This window comes from Gavialis gangeticus, unplaced genomic scaffold (genome assembly GCF_001723915.1).
Source record: "Gavialis gangeticus isolate Ggan-Ray unplaced genomic scaffold, GavGan_comp1, whole genome shotgun sequence".
In the NCBI taxonomy this organism is placed as follows: Eukaryota; Metazoa; Chordata; order Crocodylia; family Gavialidae; genus Gavialis; species Gavialis gangeticus.
In genome coordinates this window covers 76080236-76092460 of record NW_017729024.1, presented here as the reverse complement: position 1 = coordinate 76092460, position 12225 = coordinate 76080236, and the positions used below count along the sequence as shown (strand labels likewise).

The following is a 12225-nucleotide window of genomic DNA, read 5'->3' as shown; positions in this document are numbered from 1 at the left end:
CCAGCATGCTGCCTTTTTTTTTTTAATCCACATTTGTGTTTCAGATCATGTAGAAAGGACAGAAAGTGAGCAGGGAGCAGGGGCTTTTGTCTGTAAGTATCTGCAACGCCAAGCCACAGATTTGTGCTGCCTTCTCTGTCTCTCTCTTTGTTTCTTTCCATTTCTCTCTTGCCCTCAGCTGGACTCTGCTGCAGCAGATTCACTTGCCTCCTGGCTCCACATTTCCAGCAGGCTCTCTCCAAGGAGATGGGAAGGGTGCAGCCTTGTGTCTCTTGAACTCTTTTGTCTTTCTGCTTTGAGGTGGGGGGTTAAACTGGGGGTTTTGATGCCCAAGTTTAAAAAAAAAAAAGTGGGGGGAGATTATATTATGCAGAGGGCGTCTGAGGCTGTGATTTTTCTCCCCCCACCTTTGCAGCCAGAAAGCCAACAATGCATTTTTGAAGGGAATGCACTTTGCTGTTCTCGCCTGCATGCACAGCTCTGGGATTGGGTTTTTCTCTCTCTTTTTTTTTTTTCCCCCCCCCCCCCCAACCTCCCTGTAAAACAAATCTCCCTCTCTTCTCCGCCCTGACACTGGATTCCTCTCAGGCTGCCGGGATTTATTTTTAGAAAGCAGTCATTCTTCTTGCAACAGCTTCTTCTGCATTTTTTGCATGTATGGCAGCTGAACTTTTTTTGCGTGGTTCCTTGTTAAAAAACAGAAAAAGTGCCTTTGTCGAAATGCCTTTATTGTTCTCAAGCAGATGAGTGGCTAGAGAGCTGCATGTTGCATGAACTTGCAATCTTCTGTCCAGTGTATGTTGTATGTATGTGTTTAAATCGATGCCTCCTATCTATTTACATTTAATACATACAGTTGCTATAAATGTATAAGCCAAACTTGATTTCAGAGCTGCTAGATTCTCACTGATGAGCACTGCTAAAGGAGGCGTGCAGTGAATGTGAACATTCAAGGGGGTTGTATCTTGGTAATTTAGCATAGCATTTTGATAAAATGGTGTAACTTTACATAGTCTTCGTTATTTTCCTGTCTGAGGTTAGGTGTGTATTTAAGACGAAAGGTTATGTAATGCAGTGCCATTTCCCAAAATACACACTCTCTGGGCCATTGAATTGTGAAAGTGTGACACTTGTATTTGCTGTCTTGGTTGCAAATAATCCAGTTGATAGTGTATCTTGGGAACAATAGACAGTGTTTCCAGTTGGGATAAAATAATCTGTGTCCTTGTATGATTTTAAAGTGGGCTAACCATTGGGTATGTTGCACTTGAAAGATGTGCAGAGTACTAAAAATAGCACAGGGCTTTGCAAATCTAGGTACTAGGGATTCCTTTGTCCTATATTTAAGCCTACAGACCACTGAAATGCAGAGAAGCATGATATGTGCCTAGAATAATTTGCATTCCTTTTGATCTTAACCGCTGAAACCTATATTTGGCTCATCACTATTGTGCTGGCAAAAAGCCTTTTGAATTTTGCGACAGTTGTGGTGATAGGATTTTTTTTCATATTTTTTGTCTTTTTCTTAATCATTTACAGATTCTTCTCCTTGTGCTACTTGAGCGAAACTGCAGTCTCAAGATTTAACAGTCTAAAAATGGTAAGAATTAGTTGTTCTAGCAGAGTCAGAAATTTCTTATGGTATAAAATATAAATATTAACCTTCCTTTCCCCCTCCCTCAGACACATACATGAATATGACCTTAAAAGACTTCTTTTGAGATTCTGGGGATTTGCCATATAGTGATTAATGCACTCTGAAAGCCTTTGTGAGTTGGATCTCTCATTTTCAGGCATTTTGAATAGAAACCTGAAATCTTTCTTTGTGCAGTAAGTTTTATTCCATCAGAACAGGAGAAAGTGTATAGTATGTTTCTTTATAATGCACATCATAACATACACGGGCAAGAATGCCCTTAAAACAAAGCAACAGACCAACAGCTCCATCACAAGGAAGGAAAGAAGTGAGTTTCCATTTAGCAAGTGAAATAGTTACTTAATATCGTTCTGTAGGTGCAAGATATAAGATTCAAAACTAATTTGCTTAATATAGGGTAAGTTTGTACCAGGACAGCCTCTTCTTGTGGGAGGAGTTTGTTCCAGATAAAAGAAAACTTAGGCCTCAGCTGAGCTGATCTCATAATGCTATGAATTGAATGAAATGACCAAACAGCACTGTAATCATTATTAGGTCTTTTCAGTTTACTTTTGGTACTTTTTGTGATATTTTATTCATTAGTTATACTGTAAATTCTTATTGAGGATATATTACTAATCGTAGAGGTCAAATATGGTAAATTCCTAATAAAAATATGGCATCCCCTGACACAGGCCCGCCCAGTTTAGATTGTCAAGGGCCTTAAACAGTTGGTAAGTGAGTCATTGAGGAAAGGACTCTTCAGGTTTGTATACTTTTTTTAGAAGGATCTGCCAAGGCAGACAGTAAAACGTGATGTTCTGTGTCCATATTAAAATACAGTCATTATTCAGAAAAATGAAGAATGCCTGCTCTGGCATACCATTGGCATATCTTGACTGTTAAATACTGTTATCATCAGGCTTCTAAAAACAGGGCTTTTTAATATTTAGAGGGCAAAATATTGTACTAATGTACATCTGGCTAAGTCCCATTGTCTGAAGTAAAATTACAAGGGGCAGACACACCATAGTTGGTCACAAGTGGGAAGCTTCTAAGTACACTATTTGTAAAAAGGTGGGATTTTGTTAATTAGCAGAAATTATGGTGTATTGTCTGGTTCCTTCTTTTTACACAGGGAGAAGTAAATCGGAGACAGTTGCATTAAAAAAAAAAAAAAAGAAAGAAATCTGTTGTGAAAATGACTTTTATTTGTCACCTGAATCTTTTATCATTTGCGTCTTCAAAAAGTCATGTTCTCTGGAATGTGGTTTTAGTGAAACGTATTACTCACCTTTATACACATGAATAATTTAGGGTAGAGAATAGAAATGGAGATGCTTATAATGAATAAAAGTCATGTTAATAAATACCCAATTCATGCTACAGTGATGTTTCTAATTGGACCATCATTTTGGACCAACCAGCCCCTGTCATGGGAGACCAATCTACATATATTTTGGTAAGATAAATAGAAATTTTATGATAATAGGCAGGGTGGTATATATGGTAAAATTGAGTAGGCATGGAACAAAAGAAGATACTTGGGTTTTTAGGCATAAAATGGCCATTGATTTTTGTCAGCAGATAGTTCCATAAATCAAGCAAGATTTCTGTAGTAGTCTAGTGGAATTAGTTCTGTAAAGCCAACTTGCATGCCAGAGCATAAAATAAAAGATGGAACTATCCAAATGTAGAAAATAAAACATAATTGCCCTATCTGTTAAGTGTTTCCATTGTTAACTCTGTCCTATAGCATGAATGGAAATCTCAGTTGGTTGCTCTTGGAAAGTTTTTTATTTGTTGTGTAAAACCTAGTTCCACAACTTTTTTGTGGCTCTTCCATCAGCATTTCGGTCAAAGACTGACCAGATCCTGTTCTGGCTTTACACGCTGTGCAGGGTTTCATGAGGTACAAGTCGTGGCAGAATTTTACTTCTATTTCTCTCTCTTTTTTTTGTTTGTTTGTTTGTATGTTTGTTTTTGGCACAGTACCACTGAATGAAATGAAACTGGACCCCTGGCATACTTCTTTCTTTACAGTAGTGTCCATAGTTGCCATTGAGAGAGTTCTTGTATAGTCATTTGTTCCAGTTTTATTTCTGAGTTCTAATATACAGGACAGTTCCTTTTTACAGGCCAAATAGAGACAATTATGTATTTTAGTGTATAACAAAGCAAAGTTCTTCTACACAGTGTGAAATATTTTGACTTTTTTAGTGTACCCCAAGGTTCTGTCCTACTTCTGCTGAAGTCAATAGGAATTTTGGTGTTCAACTTTACTGTGAGCTGAATTGGGTTCTTTTTTTTTTAACAGTTTACTACTTGACCAAGTGAATACATATGGTTAAGACTACAGTAAAATTAGAAGAGGGACTAGCAGATTTGTTAAATAGTGCAAATTTATCCCTGGTGTAACTCCATTGAAGTCTTATCTTCTCTAGATGTTCCTGTATGTGCCTTTTTTATTAAAGCTGTTTTACAGTATGTATAATTTGAAATGCATTTGGGGCTCAGTTTTCAATATTTGTTCTGCTTTATACAGCTGTTTGTTTTTTTTTTTTGAAGGGGGTGGTTCTTCCAGAATTGTACTTAATGATTCTTTAGGTAATGGGCTCAGGACATTTTGCCCCTAGTGTACAAAGTTACCACCAGTAACAATTTAAAAAGTATTGAAGACACTGAAATATTCACACAACATTCTTCTCTGAAGTTTTAACTCATGGATTTTTAAGGCATATTATATCACATCACATAATTTGAAACTATAAGGGATCAGTCCTTAGCTTATGTAAGTTTCATCCATTTAAAATGTGACCTATGATGGAAGACAGAGCTATTTTTTACTCTCTTATGATCTAGAAAGTCCTGAGGTGCTGCAGTTTTCTTTTTCTCAACATTATAATTTGGGGGGAAATGTCTATTTTTTTTCCTGGCAGGCTCTCTAGACAGTTGAGATTACAACAGAATAGATATTTGAGTTTCCTGTAAGCTAAGAAAGGCATCAGTTTTAATTCAGATTTTAATAAAAAGTAAATCTTCTTTTTTTTGTGGTCAAAATGTATTTAACATGTATGCTCAGCAGTTGAAAGGGGTGGAAAAAAGGTTTTGTCAAAGATTCAATGTCCTGACCTTTCTGTTAAGGAATAGGAAGGCTCCCACTCTCCTTTCTGGATCCTTCAAGCCTTCGAGAAGACCCCTGGCAAAACTAGGAAATGTGGGGGGGGGAGGGAAGGAAAAATAAACCTGAACAAGCTTTTTGTCCACATCACAAAGAAGCAGGAAAGTGCAAAAGTTTGCTTTTCTCTCCACCCCCATTTTGTTCACTTTGCAGGTCATCTTTAAACAGGCATTCAATTGCAAAGAGACTGCAGAATCAGGTACTAGGGAATATGAGACGTGGGTTTACATGGACAGTTCCCAGTAACTCCAAGAAGAGTTTTGATGTGCGTGTCAAAGTATGAATAGGTTTTTAAGAATTTAAATTTGATCCATGTAGTGGTGGGGGCGTTGAGAAAATAAAGATATTATGTTCTAGGACAGGCCATTAATTTCGAGATGATATTTTATAGTATGGTAGTTTTATTTTAAATCATTACTGTTGTTAGGTGGGATGGGGTATAGTGTATTTACATTAACCCAGAATAAAAATCCCAGGAATCAGATCAGTTCAAGCTGAGCTATTCTAACAAGCTGTTCTTTTCTGATGTGCGCTTGTTCTAGTATTCTTATAGTGCAATTCATGCACAATTCATTTTATGTCCTTTTTTAGAAAAAGGACAATGGGGTGATGATCCGTTAGAGAAGAAAACAGTAGAGGGGAGATACTTCTGTTAAAGGACCATCTCATTTCTTTCTGGAAGCTCATTAAAAAATGGATAATAATATCATTCAAGTTGGGTAAAGAAATGCAGGAGATTAAGCTTTTCATGCAAAATTGACTTAATTTAACCTATCAAAAACAAACTACTTTTAGTCTTTACACATTTATCAGTCCCTGTAAAGATTTTGTACATTTAAGTTTAACTTTTTTTAAAGTTTAGTTGGGACAGCTGTTTACAGGTTTCCTGTAACCTGTGGAAACCATCTGTCCAGGCTTGGCCTGATAGAGATGTCCTTATATATTTCAGACATATATTTCTCTCTCTCTCTCTCTAATATATATGAGAAAGGAGGACTTGGAATGGGCAATGAATCCAGGTTAATAGTAGATCCTTATAGGCTAAGGATAACTAAGGTTTCATGCATGGTAAAGTAGGAACCTAAGGAGATGATAAGCCCTTGTACTCAACAACCTCTAACCAGTACTGAGCCTGGGGCTGGAACTGAGATCTTCCGATGGTAGGTCAGACCACTTATCTCTAAGTACTATCAAATGATGAAGTTGTGGTGTTGTACAGATATAGCCAATGGCAGAATATAGTTTACAGGGTTTAAACGAAAGTCTAGTTATGAGATTATAGCAGCCTAACTGTATGTCTGTATGCATGTTTTTAAATGTGCTTTTTATATTATAAGAAAGTTACTTGTAACGGTTTAATCTAATGCACTTGATTACTGAAGACTTAAGGAGATTTAACAACTTTTTGTCTAATCCCCCAGATAAACAACATCTCAACATTTCTATTAACTTTTTCAAATGCAGCAGAAAAACACATTTTTCTGATTACTGCCATAGCAGGTTAGTTGATGAGCATCTGAGCTGCTTGGTGTAGATCTTCTGAAGTGGAGGTTTGAATAGTTTTCATCAGACAAATATTCAATGAACTTCGTGCACACAGGCTGCAATATTAAAAATAAGAAATAAGAGTTCTTACATGGTTTATAATATTACACGTGAAATCATGACCTTTTGCTATGGGAGAGTAGGGTGCTGAAACTCAGCAGTCCATTGAAAATTCAGTCCGTTGTAGTTCAGCTATCTTGCGCTAAATTCTGGGTACTGGGATGAAAGAGGGAGATTATACTTAATATCCCACATTGACTTAATGAGAATAATTCACACAGGTAGGCAATATTATTGACTGAGACAAAGTATTGAAATAAAAATACACTCTTAAATTTTTGCATTTTGAATTTATCGCAAAGATGTTTTATGCTGATGTCTGCTACACCTTACTGGGTGTAGAGGAGAGTTGGAGAAGTGCAAAAGCTTTTTCTTCAGATGTTTAAAATGGAATAATATTAAATCATTTCTTGGGTCTTATGCAAAATGCAGGCACAGCTGTTGGGTTGGCAGATTCACTGTAGTGCTACTGAATGAGTCCCTGTGTAGATGTGTCTTTGAGGCCTGTTGATGTTTCCTTCTGTAAACACTACACTTTATATAAAAATTTCAAATTTTATAAATGTATTCATTTTTTGTGCTTCAGGAAAAAATTATTTGGGAGTAACTTTTTTAAAACTCTTTCCTAAATAGTCATGTTGCCTATATTGTGGAAATATTTGAGAAGAAACAGCAGAATGGTATTGGGTTTTTCATATTGAAGTTGTTAGGAACTTTCTCTTAATATGTACACTACTATTTATTTAAAATAATTCCTACATTCTTAATACTATGATATTTAGAAGGATATGTTACTCATTTTATCCTGTCAGACAGCCACTCAAAGATTAAATGAGAACTGAACAAATCTTTTTTTTGATTTATGTTGACATCAATCTGGGGATAAATTCTCCGGCCAGAGGGTGTGAAGACGGGTAAATGCTGTATTACTGATACCATTTGAAATTCTGTAGAAATCGTAGATGTGTGGTATTATTGATAAATTATTTTATATTTAAGTTGTCATTTAATGTAAAATAAAGCCAACAACAACCAAAACCAGAAGTCAGTGCTTGTAGGCAATTACAGTTTTCTTTCCAGTTAACTAGATTCACTGAAAAATGTATACTATTTATACCAAACAAAACACATCCATAACAAAAAACTCCTTAGATTAATGTCATCTGTTTATAGTTGAGGTAAGTGATAAGTACTATAATAAGGATAGATATTGATAATGCAGTTACTGCGCAGGTAAAGGTGGCAAGGCCAATTTTCAACTGTTCTCACAGGATTGCATGTGGCAAAGAATGTTGCAGCCAACTGCACTGAGATAAGGAGCACTGGTCAGGATAATTAGGTTATTTTTAATGTTTTTATTTATAAAAGTACCATTGGATCATCAATATCTGCCAGACATGCCAAAGGGACACACACACAGCATACCATAAGCAGTTAGATTGGATTTCTTAGGAGAGAGTTTCTATAGAAGCAGTTTACCTTGTCCCTGCCTAAGCTAGTGATTCTCAACCAGGGTGCCACCAAATCCTTTGAAGAGTGCTGGAAGTGTGAGGAGATAAATGAGGTGTCAGAAGAGAAGGTGGGTGATAAGCAAAGATGGATAAAAGCAGGCTAAAGCTTGTTCCTGCCTGATCAGTCTCCCACCACCAGCCCCTCTACAAGGTTGTAAGCAGTGTAATATATAAATTACTCTTGAAATTGGGTGCCACTCAATTGACAGAAGCTATGAAGGGGGGGCTTCCAGTCCAGTGAGGGGTGCCTTGAGTGCAAAAAGGCTGAGGAATCTTGTTAAATTTCCTAGTGACCTTTCTCCCTATGTGAGTCACGTGAACTAGCACTCAACCCCTCCCTCAGCTTTTATTTTTGGAAAATAAAAAAGCAATGGTATTTTACAAACAGTGATCCAGATCACTGTAGTAAGTCCACTCTTAATTGTAATATTTCGACCATTATTGTAGAATACTTTCATTTTTTAATAAGGACAGGCATACGCATTTTTGGGATGCATTTGAAAGATTCCTCCTTCTGTATATTCCACCAAGGGAAGGAAATAACAATGACACTCAACCTCTTTATTAACACAATAGGTCATCAGTACTGGGTATGAGGATATTTCTGAATTTAAGCATGTATCCTTTTGGTCCTGAAGCAAGAATGCTGGCAATTCATTTGGCTAATTTTGTCATTTTTAAGCAGTTGCCCCTAACTGCACATTCATACATTAATATTCAGTCATCTAACTGCCTTATTGTGCTCGCAGATCAGGTGGCTAGTCCTTTGTATTTGAGCTCACTTGTAATTTTGCCTGCAAAATTGGATGCATATTTTAGTAATCAGGACTATTATATTTGCTTCATCAGGATACTAGTGTTACTTTCAAGTAAAATAAGCAAGGTATTAAAAAAAAAGTGGCAATTAAACAAAAATTGTTTTAAAAAATGGATTTTTTTTTAAGTATTAATGTTTTTAGTTACAAAGTCCATATAAGGAAACCAAAGAGTAGAATGCAGTAGTTTGTGAATGGCTTTAATTGGTAATAGTTTTTTGGGTGATATCTTTTAAGTGAGCCAACTGCATGGTTTAGATAGATTAGAAAAGCTTTCAGGGATCACAGTACCCATCACTGGTTCTCCCAACCATGCTGTTGGTCCAATAAAAAGATGCCACCCACAGAAATGCTTACTTCTTGGGTATTTCCTCAACTGTCACAGCTACTTCAACTTTACTGGCTAATGGAACTTCTCTTTTAATGTAAATGTATTACCTCTTATTATTCAAGAAAAGTTTGGGTTTGTGTTTTATGGAAGCTCTTTGACTTTGAAGTGATATGATGATATCTTAATACAGTGATTTTTAAATGCGCAACTCTAATCAGATATGCACCAATATCTATACTACTGTTCATTATATAACACTTGTTTTTCATAGATGTACCATAGACATCCCTGATGCTTTCCTATAGGTATAGTATGCTTATGGAAGGAAAAGAAGCTGAAAGAACATTCAACACACAGGCTAAACTGCACTTCACTGTGCTGGCCTGAGTCGAATAGACCTCACCAGAAATCCCAGTGCTCTGGGTGTTCTGGAGGGTTTTTCTCCAGGAGAAAGCATATTGTGCTTTGATAACCATCGTTCTCCAGAAGGAGGCAAATTAATGTTCTGTTGAGAGACTTAGAGCAGCAGACCTAAAGAATATGCTAATTGTACTGAGATCATTTTGGCTTGTCCATCTGCTGTCTCTGATCACTGTTGCTCACTTTTTTAGATGGCTCTGATCTGTAGAACCTCTTCATAGAGGAGAGATTGTGACTGCTTTGTGTACTGTGGCCTTCCCTGGCATATTTACCATGGTAAAGAGTCCTGCGGCATTAGGTGTAAATTAGAATTCACTCTAGCCCTAAGACTATGTTCTTAGCATATTTGTACAGTATTTAGGTAGCTTTCTTACAGATTGTATAATAAGTATACAGTAGATATTTATATGCTTACTATAGGTATATAGCTATAAAAGGTGCCAGTGATAAAAAAATAAATAAATCTGGCACAGACCTGATCGAAGCACACACAGGAGGAAGTTGTTAGAAGAGGAGTCATGTATACAGGGGTCATGTTATAAGATCATGTGAGGGAGGTGCTTAAGAAACATCTGGGAGAGAGAGGCTTTAAGAGTGGGGTGAGGGGCAGGCATTGTCAAACCCAGCTGATTTATATGGGAGGTTGTATATTTGAAACCTGAGGAAATAACTTGCAAGGTCACCATATGGCCCTGTGGGAAAGGAGCAGATGACATCCTGTCCTCTGAAATTAACAGAAATTGAAAAAGTGGTAAAAAATTACAGCAAAAGGAACTGATGAATGAACTAACTTAATTCATTTTCAGAGTGGAGAGGGGGATGCAAGGAACATGGTAAATGAAAGGAAAAGCCTATTTGTCTCATTTAGGCTTTTCATCTTGTTACAGTGGGAGTTTGAGTCATCGGATGGGGAGGAATAAAGAACAGCTGTAGTATCATGCTTCTGAAAATGCAGAGCTAGAGAAGCATATGTCCATGTGTAAGGAAAACTAAAGAGAAAATTGTGAGGTGCAAATAGGTGCCAGCAGTGCTTCACCCTTCCTGCTCCCACTTAACTCAAAAATTGTCATATTACTAGGAGTATCCCTGTTCTCTGAAAGTCCATCCAGAGCATCTGATGAAGTAGCCTGCAGCCTACAAAAATTCATGGCTCTCTGAATATAAGGTGCCACAATGCCCTGTCTTCTGCTCATACTGCTATTCATTGGCTACTTCAGCAAAACAGTGCAAGTTTGGCATTCCAGCCAGGAAAAGCATATCAGTATAGTTTTCTTGTCCGTTAATCACATGTACATTATGCCTGCTTTATGAAAGTAACAATTTGCTGGTTCTAGAGAACAGTTTTACTGGAAGGAGAAGAAACAGTATCTGCTTCTCCCTCTGTCCCTGTTCCCTTAGGTTAAACTAAGATTTAAAAGGAAGATAATGATTTGCGCACCTAATGTTTTTGGTGCTTACTGGGTGTGTCTACATGTTCATTAATGCACAGTAGTTACTGCACATTTAGTTTAGTACTTGCTTAATGAAGTACTAACTAAATGCACAGTAATTAGTTACTGCGCAGTAGCGTCGGCACATGCTTTTTTGTGACGCTTACTGCGCAGTAGCTTAATAGCACTGCACAGTAGTGTATTAGCACTGATTGTGACATATTAGCACAGTTTTTGACTGGCACACTACTGCACAGTGTTATTAGGCTACTGTACAGTAAGCATCTCATGTAGACCATCCGCTGAGTAGGAAAGGAGGAGTCATTAGAAATACCTGTAACATTTTCAATATCGTGTTACTGTGAATGGCAGTAGTGTTTTGAGATTCTTTGTGGATACTCCTTAGCAGGAGGTTCATAATGATGATTCAGAGTAAACAAAAGAGATCAGGTTTGTTAAGTTGAAACCTTCAAGGTAAATTTTATTCTTTTACTGTTTTGGTTCCTGGGATACCTGCTAAGCCAATCATTCCATTATCCTTTTAAATGGTTAATTAAATTTGCCTTTACAACAACTTGGAAATGTCTTTATTTTCTTGTACTTTAATCTGCAACTTATCGTACTGTTATAGCTTCCCTGAGTCCATTTCTGCACCAGTCTGGCAAAAAAGCGTCATCTGATTTGCTTGTCAGTTGTTCTTTCTTGCTGATTTAAGAAACTTCAATAACAATCTCTACTGATTTAACTCTTCTGTGAAATGAGATGTAGTATTTAGAGTATCTAACGATATGATTTCCAGATTTTAGATGAAAAAGTTGCTGGATCGATGGCAAACTTGCAGCCTAGGGAAACAACATCCCCTTAAACAACAGTTGCTAGGCAGGACAAACCTTTCTTACATTAGGCTTGTGCCACTAATACAAGGGGAATGAATTCTTATACAGGCAGTCCTCGGACTTACGATACAATTGGTTCGTGAAAACCATGTCGTAAGTCGAAACGTTGCAACTCGGAACCAACTTTTTCATAAGAAACAATGTTATAAATGGGGGCTTGGTTCCTGAACGAAGGCCCGATACCCTATTTTCACCAAAAATACCCCAGAATTTTGTACTCGATCAATTATAGATGAGTAATATAGCTACATTAATGTATTTATAATATAAATAGTAATCGTATTGATTTGGAAGGACTTCTTTGAAGTGACTTTGCTGGACTTTTTGAAGGGTTCTTGGCTGGAGTCTTCTCAGGAGTATTGGCTGCAGGTTTTTCTGGAGTCTTGTCTGCTTTCTTAAA

The 12225-nt window shown here is 37.0% G+C and overlaps 1 protein-coding gene across 1 annotated transcript in view; it reads left to right on the top strand.

The window, feature by feature from the left end:
- Window positions 1-12225, top strand: part of NREP (neuronal regeneration related protein) — a 43660-nt gene that overhangs the window by 9799 nt on the left and 21636 nt on the right. The window contains exons 2-3 of the mRNA XM_019518221.1: window positions 45-255; window positions 1540-1600. Coding sequence (XP_019373766.1) covers window positions 45-255; window positions 1540-1600 — 272 coding nt within the window. The remainder of the gene's footprint in view (window positions 1-44; window positions 256-1539; window positions 1601-12225) is intronic.